This window comes from Cololabis saira, chromosome 2 (assembly GCF_033807715.1).
Source record: "Cololabis saira isolate AMF1-May2022 chromosome 2, fColSai1.1, whole genome shotgun sequence".
Taxonomy (NCBI): domain Eukaryota; kingdom Metazoa; phylum Chordata; class Actinopteri; order Beloniformes; family Belonidae; genus Cololabis; species Cololabis saira.
The window spans coordinates 22,572,708-22,591,146 of NC_084588.1; the positions used below are offsets into that span (position 1 = coordinate 22,572,708).

Consider the following 18,439-nt stretch of genomic DNA (forward strand, 5'->3'; position numbering starts at 1 on the left):
TTTCACTGGTGACCAAAATTACGTGAATCAAAACAGTTTTGAATGACAACGTTATATGTGTTTGCAGCAAAATAGCAATTAATGTTAGCGCTTTGGGTAATCGACCTACATCTAAATAAACTGCTATTTTAAGCCTCTGACAAGACTCAAAAATGTCCAGTGCTTGCCTGTTTTATCATGAACATCTAAGAACAAGTTGCCAGTGACCAGAAGGAGATACCTGTACAAACAAACAGGCCTTCTGTTCTAACTCTAAACTTTTGATTGAAATTGTTTGCTCCCTAACAAAAGTTTGCACTCCTTAACATCTTTGCATTATCAAATGCATTAAACACACAATCAAAGATCTCTATTGCTCCATTCAGTCTGGTCAGTGCCATTTTAACTCTTAATTTGTCACCAGTAGAAGACGTATTCAGTGGCTTTACAAAAGCAAAACTCCTTAAACAACCCTCACAACTAGTCCCTCACATGTTCTGAAATGAAAGATTCCTCCTTATTCTGTCTTACAGTTGAATTTTCTTCTTTACCACATTAATTTAATGATGTAATCGTATGTGATGGATGAATTTAGAGCTCAACATGTCAAGGTTCGACTTATGATCATTACCAGTGATTTGCAGCTTATTTTAGTTGATTCATTCCGAAACTCAACTTGATATTTAGGGTCTAGTAGATGCAATCACAGCGTTTGTACTAAAAAAAAAGTAATGAAACAAGAACATGAAAGAAATGACATCAACTTGAAAATGTGAAAACAATGTTGGTATTTTTGTCCAAAAAAAAAGACTTTTTTTAGGGACATTTATCAGGGATATATTCTAACTGGATGAGAATAATAACCAATACAGTTCAGCTTCTAGTAATCTTTAATACATTTCACAATATTTCATAAACTTATTCTTACCATACTTAAGAGTATAAGTACCCGACATCTCCCGACAGTCCATGGGAAATATTATTTTAATTTTATTTTCACGTGATCAACCACCCGCCACCACTGTACCATCACACAACCACCTGTACAAGAGTAAATACCTTTTTTGACTAACAGGAGTTTGGGCAAGTTATGCAAACATGATGTACTGTGGTTTTACTGAACTTTCGACATGGATGGTTGGAAGATTCCTCTAACTTTAACTGAAGCTGTTTGATTAAATTTATTTCTGTTCAATGAAGCTAAAATATGCGTTTTTAAAGTGTATTTCCCAACGAAAGAAAAGAATTGGAAGTTAGAATAACACTACTTCTCTGGAGTCATGGCATCAGAGCAAACGGTCGTCAAATATAGATTTGTTTTGAGAAGAACACCATCAAACAGTCCTGTGTAGTTTTAGTTTATAGAAATCCAATGCAATTTAAAAGCAGTCACTTATAAAACCTCTTCCACCACTACAGGAGGAATCTGTGCCATATACAGATCCTGATGCCTGCTTCCAGGCCAAATTCCAGCTGAAAAGCAACTATAATAAACTGCCTTTCTCTCCAGTGCCAACTTTACCAAGGAACACGTGAGGAATTAAGTGTTTTACGTAGGAAGAACCTGGCATCCATGTGCAAAATTGAAAAGCCTGGGTTTCATAATGTGTTGATAGTGTTTAGTCCCAAGAATGGACCACAGTGCTGAAAATAGTTTGGAGGAGACGTCCCTTCTTATTTAGTCCATACAAACACCTGGTTCAAGTGTTTCTCTTTGCAATGTGTAAAGAGAAACATAAAATCACTGTATGTGAAATTATACAGATAAGAAGACATGCTAGTTGTGCTTCATTAGTGAAAAATACATACAGTAGCATAGCAGCCCACAGCCTCAAGCTCTGACTCTGCTATAAGTACATCATTGCATTGACTTTGGATTATTCGTTGCATTATCATGCAACAACACAGGAATCTTCATCTACTTCAGGATACCTGAAGGTAAATGAACTTTATCCAACCAATCTGTAAATTCTGATGATGAACACATTAAGTAGAACACATGGCCACTGACAGTGCATTCACACTTGTAGTTTGGTACTTTGGTCTGGACCAAAGAAGAAAATGACACATTTAATTTGTTTAGCTAATTACTAGCTGTTAATTTGCTTTGCAGAAAAAGCCAGAACCCGAGAGACCAGATGGTTTGGTCCATCTGGAAGACCACTGAGAATCACCTTTCCAGGGGGTCATGGTGCACATGTCTGGTGGACACTAAAGTTCAGGTGACAATGTTCACACATGCTCAAGTGATTCATACCCAACAGGGCAACCGCATGAAAATTCCAGACATTAATGCACCCTTAGTCCATCTATCGTGGATTTTGAATTTATGCTATAAATACATGTGCCACAAAACATGGACATCTGCTGTGTTATAATACTACTGTTAAAAGAACAAACTATTCTATTAGGGATTATATCAAACTTTCATCTTACAATGTGTGCCACAATGTGCATTTTTATATAATTGCACGTTCAAATTTTCATAAATGTGTGGCAGGATTCTGGTTGCTACTGTATATGTGGCTCGCTTCATCTTTATTCTGAGTTTCATCAAGAGTGCCTAAATGAAAGCACCAGCTGACAGAAGAAACTGGCAAGCATTACTGTGAATCCACTCCTCAGGGAATCACTTCTTTTGCTCCCTCCACAAATGAACTGACATCTGAGGGAGGAAAAAGAGCCTTGTGCACAGGCAGAGATCGTGACTGCGGTGGGGAGGGGGTACTTTTCTGACAACTGGAGGCCTCCGAGGACTTTTAACTGGTGGTGCTCAATGTGTGTATCCAGTCTCTGTGGTAAGTAGAGCATCGGAGCATGGTGCAGTGGCGTTAAGCGCTAAATCACAGACATCGCGCAAGTTATGCATTCTCTGCATATGGATGTATAGCTGGAAAATGTCAACAGTCCATTCAATCAATTTGCCATTTAGTCGATATGAATTACTCCATGAATTAATCACCCTGGCCACAGCTGTCACGTTCACCCACTCATCAGCCTACTTTATCTGTGGCATAACAGAAGCTTTGGCAACTCACTCACTTGCTCACTAATTATGCTCATTTTTTCATGTTTACAGGAATGGAAGTGTAAAAATTACACATGTTGGTTTTCATGGCAGGTCAGCGTGGGAATTTCTCTTGACTTTCTGGGGTTTCTACTGGTTACCTAGCAACCTAAAAGTGACAGAAACACTCCACAAACTTAATGTTAATGGATGAGCTTTACCTGGTGGATGTAGGTGGATTTTATATATTTATTTCAAGTTTTTTTACCTCACTGTTATGGTATCAGCTACATAAGGATGGGATAGGTAATAATTCCTCATCAAAGTCTTGAAAATAAATACATTTAAAAAAAAACAACAGCCAAAATCCCTGTCATTGTCAATTTTGTTTTCTTTTAGCAGTAATAATATTCAAAAATTGAAAGAAAAGTAGATGTACCTGCCACAGAGTTTGGACGGGGCATCACAAGGGAAGAAGCTCCGCGAGTGTGATGCTGAGGGAGGGGTCTTTTTGGAGCAGGTGGAGTCCTGGGCTCCGATATCTCTGCCCTAGGTAAGGCTTCATCTAGTGGTGCCATCAGATGGCCTTTGGTTGGCGCAGGATGGTAGTCATCATTTGCATTGCTCACTATGCCACTGCCACTTCCTGGGGCATCCTCCTTAGTGAGAACCTCGCTGGAGGTGCTGCGCTCCTCATTCTCAGAAGAACTGGTGATGGTTGCTGAGCAGCACAAAAAAGTATGATTAATATAGAAAAAAAGGGTAAAAGATATGGAGCTAATAACAGCTAAGAGAGTTGCAACCCTTCTTAAAGGAGACTATTTTATCATTTTCTTCACTAGCTGAAACAATATCTTTAAGTCCTAATGAAGTGTCTGTGACATACTTCCAAATACCACAGTGATACAGTACCCCAGAGTCCATTTCAACTGCGTCTTTACACCTTTGTTTATAGCAGCCAGTTTTAAGGAAAGCCCTGAGCTGCCGCACACAAATCCAGTCCAGTCTTACATGGGGTGTGTCTCATTCATTGGTAATACAGCTTTGTGCAACAATGAAATGTAAATCCAGACATAAATTTCACCCATTTACCAAACTGAGCAAATACTTGGCTACTAATTTTGTTTCAGAATAAATATTTATATTTCCTCTTACCTCTTACTTAGTCTGTCAAAGTATATATAAAACAGACTTAAAAATATAAGAAGAATGTGTTCCTCCTACCATTTGTTTTCTAAATGAGTCCTGATAAATAACTTCAACTTGTAATTGAATGGTGTTTTTATGTGATTTGTATGTATTCTGCTGGCTTTGCTACAGATTATAGCCCCTCAGGGATAATAAAGACACCTATGGCCTAAGACCTAAGACACATTTACTCAATCAGCAGTTTTATTGGACATTAACTGACCAATCAATTCGTTTTATTGGTCTTGGTGTGCCTTTTGTACTCTATTATAAATACAAAGTCTATTTAAAGGAGAAAAAGTGTCCTATTTTGGGTGAATCAGACCCATAAGCAACAAAGACAGCAGTGTCCCAGTTTTGACAGGAGGGAGCTGAAGCCTTAAGGCTGAAGTGGCACAGTCAACGAAGAGATACTAGCTTTGGGGATGCACATTTGACAAAGACTTAAAACTTAGTGATGTTGCATCAAGCTTGCTATCTACATAAAGAGACATCCCAAAAAGTTTGGGTTCAATAAATATAAACAGTTCCATTTGACATTAAATAGACGAGTAATAACCTTTTTTCCCAGCTCACTATTTTAATTTTTTAATTTTAGCATGGTTAGAAGTTCTGCACTAGACATGATTCATGAGTGTAAAAAAAACAAACAAACAAACAAAAAATACTTAATTCATTTGAAAGCTATTTGAAAACCTGCAACTCTCACCAATAATTCCACTATCCTTGCTCTCCAAGGTTGAGGTGGGGCTTTGAGACGGATGGCCAGAACTGCTCCCAGACGTAGGTCCAGAAGCAGGACAAGGGGCAGGGCTGCGTGAAGGGCTGGAGAGGGTTCCAGCGGGGCTGGTGCTGGAGCCACGGTGAGGAGAAGATAAGGGTAAAGACGGGCCAGCACTGATGCTCAGGGTGGACGTGGGGCTCTCTGAACAGGGTGAGGCCGTGCTGCAGGTCAGAGTGGAGCTGGGACTCCCCCCCTGGGCACAGGTGTCACACTGAAAAACAAAGCAATAAGAATGACGAGATTTTAAGCACATACTGTAAAACTAATCCACTTTGAGAAAGATATGGAGAAAAGAAATAAGAGAGCCTTATTTAGAAGGAAAAAAAAAAAACATCCTGTACTATATAAACAAGGTAACACATTGCAAGAATCAGGGATTGGCTTGAAATTACGTACATTAGTTCTGGTCTCCTAAGTGGAGGTGAGTGATGTCAAAATTGTGTAGAAATACATTTTGGTGTGCTTTTATCAGTACAAGTAAGTGGACTAATGACTAAATATCAAAGGCCAGTTTAGAGTCAGGAAGTTTGGAAGATGTGTGCCTTGTGTGAAACGTGCCCAATATTTCCTATGAGGAGTGTTGGGGTGAAAGAATCATGTCAGAATCTCTGCATACTGGTCTGAATAGACTATAAACCGTCTGCTGGTCTCCAAAAGGGGTGGATAATTTGTGGAAAAACCTCTCAACACAGATAACAGGAAATGAGTCTTGAGTGGGCCATCTCATTTCCAAACAGCCTCTGTTTAAGTGGAGTTCCTCTATTTCAAAAGTCTAGTAAATTAATAGAGTCAGCTGCCACGCTTTCATCAGACCTTCACTCTGCATGACAGTGTTTGCCTTCATGCCCACTGCTCTTGTTTGAATGAGTATGCTTGAGGAGGCATACAGATGGAGGTTAAAAGAATAAATCCAATCATTTTCATCTAGACTGTCATTTTTCCAGTTTTTCATGATGAGGGCTGACTGTGCTGAAACTAAATCAGTTACTCGGGCAATGTTAAAGTTTATTCATTAGTCCCTGTCCTCACCATTTACTGGTCCATGTAGACATAAATGCACAAAATAAAATGGAGTGTGATAAAAATGTACAAGTGCCTGGATGGCTAGATACTGTTTAACAATTAATCTGTACAGAAAATCTTATTTTCTAAATGATGACACTTTTTTCAATTACATCCAACACTACCATAAAAGCGCATTTCATGGATACATTTCTTTTGACCAATCTGATCTTGGGAAATGGCAAAATGTATTTTTCCTATTAAGAAAAATGACATGCTTCAGCAGTTTTCTGACAGCACATTAGGAAACTGCATGTAAATATCTACTACCATACACAATACTTAGGGCCCGATTTACTAAGATCCTAAATAAAGAGTACTAAATTGCGTGTGCACTGAAAAAGTTTGCGCGTGCTGTTGTGTGTTTTGCGGGTGATCAACTAAGATTGCGTGCGCAATTGATAACAGGTGCAGCAGTATTTAAATGAGGTGTTGCGCGTCTTACGGTTTGCGGCGCAAACTTTGCGCCATGGAGAGTCTGGATGGAAAGCAGGATATAGTCGCAAGCGCAAAATGAAATTTGACGAGTTGGAGTTAGAGATATTAGTGGAAGAGGCAAATTATTGTGCCGTATTCAGCACCCCTGCCGTGAAAAGAACCCCCTCGTATATTCAATGATAAGTAGACCAAGAAAAAAAACAACACACTGACACTTCAATATATTTATATATACACACTCACACAAACACATACTTAGGAGTTTATATTATATATATTTACAAATATTATGGAAAACAACACAGTAAGCAGGCTATTAATTAATGACATCAATAACCATTTACCCGATTTTCGTTATCTGTGACTGTGATTGTGGGAAAGTATGACTATTGTGGAATCCATGAGTGCATTTAAACATGAATCATTAACACAAAACTGGACGCTAAACAGAACGTGACACGGAATGAGAATATCATTTTTGTCAGACGAGGGGGTGCTTTTCACGGCAGGGGTGCTGAATACAGCACAACACCGGGGTATGACTGCAGAACAAGTATATATAGGCGCACAATCAGAAACACTTTTTTCTCCATGAAAACACGTGATTTATTTATTATCACAAATAAAAAAATGAATGTGCCTCCTGTGGCAACCTTTTGCTGAATAATACTCGATTTAACATTCAAATAAAATATTTCTCCTTTTGCATGTGGAGATTAGTACCTTCCTTTCAAACGTATTAAATACAGACGCAATCACAATCCCCGCAAAAACTTTCAGGCTTGGTAAATCTCATTGCGCGTGGTAAATGGACCAATTTGCATCTTCCCCTCCCAGTATTTAGCGCTTTCTGGCGGGTACGCCCCATATTGATTATTCATCAGGGCAAAAGTACTAAATGAACAGCGTGTGCTATTTTGCGCATTTGAGAGACGCAGTCCTCTTTGCACGCTGTTAGTAGATCAGCTGGCACTTTGGTTTGCGGGTGCTGTCAAGTTTGCACACGTTTTTACACACGCAAACCTTTAGTAAATCAGGCCCTTAGTGTTTTAATTCACAATAACTATATTATGGTGGAAAAAAATCTACAAAAGTAGAGATCAAAACCATTTTCTCAAAACAAAGAAAATATACATTGGTGTTAAAGTTAGCATATGTTACATATAACTTTGAATGTACCATTTTAAGCCTTGCTTCTTTAAAACTATTTATGTAAATCAGTTAGATGTATTACAGTATAGTATTTGATTTAAATCAGTAAAGGTCTTGATAAAAAAAAAAGTATTATGACTCATCTAAATGCAGATTGGCCCTAATCTGCCATATTTTCTGAGAGACAAAAAATAGTCTATTTTGGATGCCTCTTATCTTTTTTATTTGATCACGTGCATTTGAAGTCTTTTTAACACTGATGCAACATTTCTGCAACACACATACGGTTGGAAGGCTAGGCAGTGGAGTTTAAAAAACTCACTGTTATTCCCTTTATACCAAAGCCTCATCTATCTTAGCCAGGACAACCCACATTCCTCATATGAGCCTCGCTATCTCTGTGAAGCTGACTGAATCTGGAGCTCAGGTGGTGGAATGAGGCTGAGAAAATGGGCCAAGGCTGAACAATACAAAGACATAGAGATGGAGAGACATATGCAAGCACAATGGCTCATCATAACACTGGGGTTAAAACTGATACGGTGCTGAGTGTACAAATGGAGCTCTTCAGAGGCACGGCAACAAAAGGTTAAAATTGTATGCAGCTCTTGTTCAAAGATGGTTTCAACATACACACACTTAACTTAACAGATGCAAATTAACATAAAAAAAGGAATAATTTAATGAAACTGCTGATAAAAGCACTGACAAAGAGATGTTTTCAAGTGACTGAAATCAGTAGGTCTCCTACCTTCTTTTCCTTTCTGTCCTCCATAGGAGAGCTAGCGGTGCCGGCCGTTGCTTCTCCCAGTAAGAAACATAGTCTGGTCATCAGTTCCTGGGTAGAAAGGGAGGAGCCAAGGTGGGGCTCCACGTGGAGGTCTGAGATGTACACAAATTTAAGAGATAGGGATTGATAAGAAAACAGGAAAAATGGCAGGCCAAATGGAAGTGCCATCAAACTGACACTCCCATTAGAGCTCAGATTTGATCACGAGGTCCACACTCAGCAGCATCGGCAGTCGACTGCAAAAAATGTATGCATCCACAGGTCAGCACAGTGCCAGCTGTACCGATTATGAGCGCACAAGCGGTGGCTTTCCAATCCCTGGTAGAGGCAGCAGCATGAGGTTGTGTGGAGTTGTGAGTTTCCCTGTGCATACGCGTGCCAGGTGCTCTCGGTTGAGAGACGGGTTGTGAATTTCAATGAGTCTGACTCTGGAACAGAGAGGACAGCGTCAGCTCTGCCTTCACTAATTCTCCTGGTGAGACCGGCTGACACAAGCCATGTGCTGCATTCATTTATCAATGTTTAAGGCTCCCTGATGCTTTGACCCCTACTCTTCTGAGGTCCGTGCTCACCTCAGCAAAGTAAGGCTGTAACACATCCCAAATCTTTCTGCCCGGCTGAGCAGTACATTCCTACATTCTTACACCTCGTTTATTTTCTCAGCTGAGTAACATGCATACCGAGTAGGCATATAAACAGCATGACGGGACATCATGGATTGCAAGAACAGCTCACTCCTCCTCACAAGCATCTTTTCATTTAGATATCACATTCATTTCGCACTCTCGCCACTGACTCTTTCTCATTCTGTCTCCCTTTAAATATGCATTGCTCTTTCACAAACCAAAACCGATCTCTGGCAGGGTCAAGGTCAGTTCAAAAAGGCAACTCTGGACATCTTTGTTTTTGTGTTAACAACATTCACCAAAACTCTTTACGGAATATAAATCTGCCCAAAACTTGAAAGGATGCACATTTTCAGTCAGAGCAGAGAGAGAAAACTTCTACTTAGTTAGCAAAGCCCTGACATTCAATCTAGAGTAACGTGAGAAAACCCTGAGTGTCCAGAACTATTCATCAAACAACCTGGCAGTTGCCATTGGAAACAGGAAGCTGAGAGGTGCCTGGCAACCAGGACGGAAGATGCCTCGTGATATCTGCCTAGGGGTAACCCTCCGGCCAAAAACACAGAGAAAACTGGATGAGATTTATTTACACTATTATGACAAGATTCCAAGAAATCAGAAACAGGACTCAATAGATAAAACAGATTCTCTGTGAAAAAAAAAACAAAAAAAACCACACTGGCATCACCCTGATAGCTTTCATCTAAAAAGTAATTCAGAGCTATCTGCTTGTAATTACAACATAAACACACACTCTTTCTTCTCTACCTGGAAAACCATATGCGATGCTAAACACACGCCCATATGCTCCTGATCTCACCTCTGTGGTCTGTCTTGCCACGGCACGAGGCAACGACAAGAGGTTCTCTCGCACTGGGTAAGCCATCCACATACTCCAGCTTCCTTACCCGTCCTTTGGCCACAGCAAAGAGGCAGGAGGGAGCGGGAGGGAGAGCAGGCAGGGTGGGAGGGAGAGATTGGAGGGTGGAGAAAGGGAGGGATATGAAAGAAAGTGAGTGTAGGAGAGAGAATGGGAAAGATTAAGCCTCCCCAGATGAGATCTGTGTTGCAGAATTTGAATTGTGTCCCAGGAGTATACAGCAGAATGTCTACAGTGCAAGCTATGCATGAAAAAAATGTTACAGAATTGTGGGCGGTTATCTATAATGTATTAGTGTTGCTGTGTAAGTGTGCATTCAATGTGTATGTTTGTCTGTGTGTGTGTGTGTGTATGTGTGTGGTAAGGACGCAGTGCACTCAGATGTGTGTGGGTGTGTTTCAATTTATGCACCAACATCTCTGGGTTGTTGTAAGCAGATTCTTCAGAAAAGAGGGATTCATTCAGGGATGAAATGTTTTCAAACACTGGAATGCACTAATTCACATACTCAAGGGAATTCAGTGTTTGGATTGTGTATGTCAATAGGCTTGGAAAGACTCTGCGATGTAGTAACACGCTGTTCGGTATTTCATTTTCCACAGCCAAAGCAGATTTAAAAGCCCTCACACTGTGGATGTTAACTTGCGGTAATTGTCCTTCAAATTTTCTCAGGTATTGGCAGTGGTGCATGTAATGAAATGTAATGACACCCATTTTTTCTGAATGGCTGGTTGTACTTACTGCACGGCGCTGCCATCTAGTGCTTCTATTAAGGTATGACACCTCAAGTAATCGAGCTCTGGTTTTTTTTCATCCCATAATTTTAACAGGACTCAGAGTACAGAAATGAGGAGACATTTGGAATAGCTACGTGATTGCAAAGTGAATTTTAAGTAAATACTGTGTTGCCACAAACACTGTTAAAGCTGACACTGACAGACATGAAATACAGCTGTAGATGATGCAGATGTGCTATACATCATACAGAACAGTCTTTATAACTTCCTGTTGCCTTGTAGTCTCTCACCTCCTCTGCTTTAAATGCAGTTGATGGTGGGAGGGATTACAGCACAAGGAGAGCAATTAAGGTTGCAAACACTGACATTTAAAAGAGGGAATAAACAGGTACAGCATCAAAATTATTATTTTTTATTTGGTTTAGTTTCTTCTATTCTGTGAAAGAAGCCTTACGATTGTTTTAAAGCTCCTTTCCAACCAAATTACATTTTTGCTTAATTTGATTAAATAAAATAAAGTAAATACAGAGTTTGAGCATATTTTCACTTCTATCTGTTGAGTTGAAATCTTTCATTTATTTTGTATATTTTCATATACATATTTTTCAGACCAAAAACCGATTTAATCACATGTAAATATAAACAGGATTTTGTGTCATCACAACTTGCGTAGTTTATAAAGTGTGTAAAAAAAAGCTGTCTTGAAAACCATAAGTAATATTAGTGTTATTAGTAATATTAATACAACTTATGCTTGCATGTTATTAAGTTTTCAATGGTTGAGTTTGGACACATTAACTAGTATACTAAATATTTTGAGATCAAAATAAAACATGGGACGATAGAGAAGATTATGTGGACAACTTGGTCCAAATTCATTTATTTGTATGATAAACTGTTCTGAAACTCGTGCAACAAATCTACAACCAACAGAAAATGTGATGTATTCAGTTTAACTTTCAATTATTTTGTTTTAATTCTGAATTCACTTAATATTTTCCATATGGATCCAAACTAATATGACATCTCCACATTGACCCACCTAACTGGAGGTTTTGTGCCTTTAGTTATTTTGCTGAATTATTTATTTTAACAATCTGTCACATGTTTTGGGACCCTGAGGGTACAGTCTGTAAGCTCTTGTACTTTTTGTCACATGTCGGGAACAAATGAACACACAGACTCTCTTGACTGATCGAGGCGACGAAGAGCCAGCATTCTGCTATCTTCTCAGTTATTCCCTCACGCACAGCTGCTTGTCACTGAGATCAGACTTTTTTTATTTTTATTATTTGAATGCAACCCACCTGGAAACTTGATGCATGACTGGGAGGGGAATATGTCGGCCTGGCGAGGGAGAAGCGGGGAGGATGGCAAAGAAATTGATACCCCCTTGGTCAGTCTCATCCGTTTTCCTTGGCTGTCAGTGCGGCCGCTGCCATGGCCAAGGAGGTGAGAGGGACGCGGGACACGACTCCTCTGTAGGGTGCTTGGGGTGTACACCTCACCGCCTATGGAAGAGATGGGATATTATAGGGAAGAGCCAGAGGGTTTAAGATGGATGTTGACTCAATAGAGGGGGGACCAGCATGCCCTGAAATATGTCTCACTTAAGGCTGCACATGAGTAACATCTTGCCTGGGAGGCATATTGCTCTATGAGCAAGTTGGTAATAACAAAACATCTACTTCAAGGAATGTCATTACACTCATTCAAAAGGCTGCACTTATTATGTTCCAAATGAACATTTAAATCTTTTTCATGTCCTTTGTAATTGCAGCCATTAGGCCTGATCCTAGGCCTTCAAATAGATAATATCCAACAAACAGACACCTAATTGCTTATAATGATTATACTAGATTGACATAGTTAATATGGCAATACAGTCTCTCATATCCTTCTATTATGAATGAATTTGTTTTTTATGTGATTATTGTGTACAAAATAGGGAGCCACAGATCAGCTACATAACAATAATTCCAACAAATCTACAAGGATTGCAAAAGAAACCAAAACGTGACATAAATCTGTGAATGATAATAATAACACCAATGTACTTTAAACATAGAATATGAATTTAATGAGACTGACACAGTTCTCTACCCTCCTCTCTGTTCTTGCTTCCCAGTGCAACCCATTATTAAAAATTAATGAGCAACATGGTTGCTCTAATACTGAGCTCTACTTATGCTCATGTCTTGCTGTGAAGTCTGAAATCTCCTCTGTACTGCAGCAAGTTCACACGTTCACTCCGAAAAAATACAAATGGCTTGATTTCAAGGACATAAACACTACTAAGTGAACTTTTATTTCACTTACAGTACTTAAAAAAAAAAGATCATGTATACAGAATGTTTTGGTAATTTAAAAATGTAAGTATGAATCTCTTTTACTTGAAACTTACAAATTCTTTTGAATTTCAGTGTTTAGTAGGTCATCATGGTTGCTTAACCTGCTCTAAATTTGCCTGACACACTTTGAATACAAGCATTGGGACACTGTGAAGGACAGAACACTGATGAATTAGGCTAACTGAAATGGCTTTGCTTCATTCACCCAAGAGAAGAGAACCAGGATATTATCAGAAAAAAATACAGGACCTGAGCAACATATAACAGCCCCTCATTTATATACCACTTATATATATATATATATATATATATATATTATATATATATATATATATATATATATATATATATATATATATATATATATATATATATATATATATATATATATATATATATGCATAAAGATAGATAGATAGATAGATAGATAGATAGATAGATAGATAGATAGATAGATAGATAGATAGATAGATAGATAGATAGATAGATAGATAGATAGATAGATAGATAGATAGATAGAGGAAACTTGGAAAACGGCAGTTTTATTGTAGGCTACGTATTTGTTCCACATAAGTCTTGATTAATTTTTCTCTTACCTGCATGTTTCTGGCTCTTTTTTCCCTCTTTGGCTCTTTTTCCTCCGTCTTTCTTGTTCCCAAATACTGCTCTGAACATTGCTTGGCTGTTTTCCTCCCTTTACACGTTCTGTGGAAGAGTGTCGTAAAACTTGGCTTTGAAGTACATTATATCGACATTCCCAACTCCGTTAAGTTTCCTATTCGGCTGCCAATGAGCCATGTGTATTTTTCATACTACAATCATTTTTGTCAAAACAGGGGCTGTCACACACAAATGAGGTCATCCTACAATAAAATAGCGCGTGTGTTACCTGCGTTGAGGTCTTCTGTGAAGGAGGCATGTCTTCCCATAAATCCACATGAACAGCCAGGTAGACGAGGCTTGCCGAGTCCAATTAAGGAGCGCGATGCGCGCGCTATAAATGATGAAAGGAGGGGGCGCGTGCCCGCGCTCATACGTCCATGCCTCGTGCTCATATTGGACGTATCCTAAATCATTTAACATGTTATCTAAAGGGGCTTTTTATGCTTTTACTTGATGTTTGGGCTTTTTGCAGTATATTTTTGTGCACATTATCCTTACAACATTTTAAAAAGCTTGACTAGAAGGGTCTTTTCTCAAATATGTGTTTACCTAGTCAGCTTGTGAGATTTTTGGGGGTGTTTATAGATAACTTGAAGTCGAATGTATCTGACATAATAAATATAGTTTTCTCATGGGTAAATATCATATTCATTGATTGGTTTTAAAATGATTTTAAATTATTCTTCTTATCCCTAAGAAAAATAGACTCCAACCAAATGGCTAAAAAAAATTGAGACGATATATCTTGTTTTCTGCTTTTTTGATGCATGCCTCAGTCCTTGCTCCTCTTTTTGGCACTTTTGTTTGCCTGATTTTAAATACTGTGATACTTTTAAAGTTTGCACTTTATAAAAACCCCTGTTTGTCTTTTATTTCAATATATAGTTGATTGTTTTTTCTATATAGCTCTGCATCTCATATTATATCTATCTATCATCCTTACTAGAAGATGTTTAATTACTGTTCTATGTTGTTTTATGGTGTTCAATAAAGAAGAAAAAAGATGGGGGGGGGGGGGTGTTTTGGTAACATGTATTCACCATAGTAAATGGCGGTGAAAGCGCTGGATAGGTGAAACCTAAAAAAAGGCAACTTCCTCAGTTTCATACTGACTTTCTCAGAGCACGAGAAGTGTAATTAAATGTGACCTCATTTTTCACATGCTGCGTCAACATGGATCCTGAAATAGATAAATAAATAAATAACTTTGAAACAGTTTGAAACGTCATTTTTATTCAGCCTCTGTAATTTAAGTAATTTCCCACACTGGCCAGCAGGAGGCGCCATGTAATTTGGTGTATTAAATAACCCTCCCCCCCCGGAAACACGTGGCAGACCTATATATGTGCTGGCAGACAGCTGCTCCCCCTCTCACTCTCCTGATTCCTGTCGGGGTGGAGGCGGAGGAACGCTGTCGTTTAAGTTCATAATGCTTCTCAACTTAAACTCTCACGGAAAGGTGTTTAGTAGTAAGTATACGACTTTCTGTGTTCAATCTAAAATGTCGAGGCTTGTTTAGTTTTCGACTTAAACAGTGAACACGTGTAAATTAGCCATTTAGCGTTATGTTACTATCCCAAACTTAGATATATTACATTATGGCATACATTTTTTTTTTTATGATCCCTTTCTCGGAAAACAGTCCTATGACAGGGACGTTAAATGTTAGTCCTGCTGCTAACTTGGGCTTTTACGTCCATGCGTGTTGGCACGCTGCCTGTACGCAGGTCTTGGTTTACCACACGTGGTTGTACCAAATTACAAGAAATTGGGCAACAGAGTTGCTCCTTGCAGTATTTTTGAAATGTATTTTAAAGTGTCGAAATAAAACACGACAAATTTGTGTTAAAACATTTGTTAAATTTTGGAATGACGTTTTCCACACTCTTGAAAGTCCGGAAGCGTAAACTAGTTACTGCTTTGTTCGGTCCTTTTGGCGACGACGATCCCCGGGTGACTTCTGAGGTCACGTGATCTTTCTGCTGCTTCTGGCCAGGCGGGCCATTTTCCTTTAGATCAGGGGTATTCAACTAGATTCGGCCGGGGGCCACATCTGCAAAAGGACTGTATGGAGAGGGCCGCACAATTTGAAAATGTGGGTGTTTTCAAAATGTATTTTGCACTCAAAGACGAAGACTTATGTAAATATAATACATTTGTATTTACATTTGAATATATCTAGTTTACATATGAATTATGTATTGTCTCCAGATTTAGTAATTGTGAATGTTAAATATAATATTCAGATAAAGAAATATTTTGAATGCAAGTTCATTTTGAAACCATGCATTGTGCAAACTTAATGAAATTTATATTGACCTACTTTTAATAAAACATGCCATAATGACAAAGCACCACTTTCCACCAAGATTTCCTTATTTGAATATTATATTAAACATTGAGCACAACCATTTTAGTCCATAGTAGCCAGTTATAAAAATATTATAATAAAAAAAAAAAAAATTCAACACCCTTTTTTGAAATATGACCAGGGGCCACATAAAAGCTCCTGGCGGGCCGCATGTGGCCCGCGGGCCGCCAATTGAATAGCCCTGCCTTAGATGGAAGGGGACAGCCTTGCCCACTCAGTGGCTCAGACATTATGCAGTCTTACTATAGAGAAAAGATTTTCAATTAAATTTTATAAGGCCTTGCAACCCTTTTTGACTTATTTCCATGATTCTCATTCAACATAGATTATCTATGTCGGTGGACCCTTGACGTTTGAGAAGCCCAAGGTTTAGATATTAATACGCCTGCCAACTTTTTGTGTGCCTTTTTTACATCTTTGGGTTGGTGGGTTCACTGTACTATCTCAAGATTCCAAGAACTTTTTCTTTTCAGTATGTTTTGTAAGATGACACAATTTTAATACCATCTGAACCTACACCAGCACAACCTTCAGTGGGGGGGGTGTTTTTGTTATGGTTGTGATGTACATTCTCAATACATCAGTTACTTTTATATTCATTGTGAAAAATAATAAAGATTTGAAACAGAAATGTATTAAATACTTAATTTACTAATGCTTAGTTACATGTTTAAATCATTTTACTAACTTACATTTCTCTCCCACCCAGCAGAGTGTGTGCCATGTCTCGTATATGAACCAGAAGCAGGATGACGACTGAAACGGAGCACATTGAGCTGATGTCAGTGACGTGGCCGCAGCAGGCAGTCATGCAGAACCGGCGGTTCAGAAAATGGAGTCTGAGATGAAGCCTGACACTGCTGAGAAGTCTTGTGTAAGCATGTTTATTTGCAGAGATGTACTTGAAAGCATCTTTGACAGCCTGGGCTCTCTCTTGTGAGATGCACCTGGTTTTATTTATGCAGATGCTAGATTGAATGTCCCCGCGCTTTCTGCTCGCCTTTTCCATGGCGTCTCGGATTGAAGAGGGGAGAACAAAGACTATTTACTTTAACAACATCAAAGCATTTGTTTATCTCTAGGGAGCTTGAATGTAATCTCTTTTTCCCCACCCGTTCTTTCTTAGAAATGATGCTTGTCAAAAGGTATTCCAACAGCTGTGCGGTTGCAGTTAAGTTGTGGAAATGGCCGACTACTGCAGGTGAGCACTTACAATTATTCAATATATAAATATTTGTGCACGTGCATATGCATCCACTGATAGACCTGAAGCTGGCTTCATTAGCTTCTGGGTTTGCATAGAGATGCTAAACTGAGCATTCCTTGTGCTTTCTGACTGCTCCAATTTATAGCAGCACAGATTGAATTGGGGAAAACATGAGCTTGTCAGGAGTATCTGGGTTTAGACTCTTAACATTTTTAAAATTGGCATTTTAGTTTACTAAAATCAGTTTTTGCACATTGGTTTTTTTTTTTTTTTTTTTAATATATACAGACTTGGGCATCTGGCATCATAGTCCGTGTAAACATCCTTGTATTTGCCACAGGACCATCATCATTCATTGTCAGTGGGTGATGAGCTCTAAATTAAAAACTTTGTTGCAGTGGGACTTATAAGTTTGTGCTGTAGCAGTTCCTGAACATTTTTTATTTTTATTTTCCAGATCTTGAGGGAGGCCTGTCTGTACAAACAGCAGATGGAGCGTGGAGTACTGGATCTTTTCTTCCTATGCTGAGCTACTTTCTCCAGCCTGCTGTCCACAAGTTTTATCTTCCCATGTGTGTTGAACACAATAAATGAAATGGTTTCACTGTCTTGCAATAAAGTATGCAGATTTTCTAAGTGTATATATTTGCACATATCTGGATGGGAAGAATAAACTGTCAAATCAAGGTGGAATGTATTGTATCATTTATTTAAAAAAAAAAAAGTTTGGTTACATGAGGGAAGTGCTCGAGATCATGCTCAACTGATTCAGTTTATGAAATTGTGATTTTCAATGAATTGTTGAAAATCTGCATGAGGTCAAATTGAAACAATGCAGAGGATTGAACTTAATAAAGAATTTTAATTCTATTATCAGACATGCTAGTGCATGTTAAGCATAGGAAAAAATGGTATTCAACTCTAGAGAACATAAGTCGTTCCTGTTAATGAAAGTGATGCAAGTCCACTTCAAATGCTTTACAACGGGGAAGCTGATAGCCCAATTTCACTGTGGCATGGTTACTTATTCGGATCCCTTTTATTGAACAATGCACTACCTCCCATTACTTGGCTAATGAGATGTTGAAATGGCATGCCAGTACACCACTTGTAAAGGGCAGCAAATATGTAGACTTGAGGTTTGTCCCTCTGAGAAGTTGTGCCATGATCAAATTGTTCAGCTGTACACAATACAGGGTTCATA

At 38.7% G+C, this 18,439-nt stretch overlaps 1 protein-coding gene, 1 long non-coding RNA gene and 1 other non-coding gene across 5 annotated transcripts in view; 2 read left to right on the top strand and 1 right to left on the bottom strand.

Annotated features, from left to right (window-relative positions):
- Positions 1 to 13,846, bottom strand: part of LOC133460533 (protein TANC1-like) — a 39,166-nt gene extending 25,320 nt beyond the window's left edge. The window contains exons 1-5 of one of the 3 annotated variants that reach the window (XM_061741151.1): positions 13,591 to 13,846; positions 11,951 to 12,154; positions 8,362 to 8,492; positions 4,884 to 5,169; positions 3,426 to 3,707 (exon numbers count right to left, since the gene is read on the bottom strand). In XM_061741151.1, the coding sequence (XP_061597135.1) occupies positions 3,426 to 3,707; positions 4,884 to 5,169; positions 8,362 to 8,492; positions 11,951 to 12,154; positions 13,591 to 13,669 (982 nt within the window). In that variant the 5' untranslated portion in view covers positions 13,670 to 13,846. Of the gene's footprint in view, positions 1 to 3,425; positions 3,708 to 4,883; positions 5,170 to 8,361; positions 8,493 to 9,846; positions 9,941 to 11,950; positions 12,155 to 13,590 lie in introns of those variants that run through there. The other 2 variants (XM_061741159.1, XM_061741168.1) reach the window with 2 other exon arrangements.
- Positions 13,847 to 15,009: 1,163 nt separating this feature from the next.
- On the top strand, positions 15,010 to 17,921 carry LOC133420184 (uncharacterized). The gene is made up of 4 exons (XR_009770583.1): positions 15,010 to 15,126; positions 16,738 to 16,902; positions 17,155 to 17,229; positions 17,693 to 17,921. It is a non-coding gene; the product is annotated as an uncharacterized LOC133420184 (long non-coding RNA).
- LOC133422036 (small nucleolar RNA SNORA31) lies at positions 17,277 to 17,409 on the top strand. The gene has a single exon (XR_009770714.1). It is a non-coding gene; the product is annotated as a small nucleolar RNA SNORA31 (small nucleolar RNA).
- Positions 17,922 to 18,439: the final 518 nt, after the last annotated feature.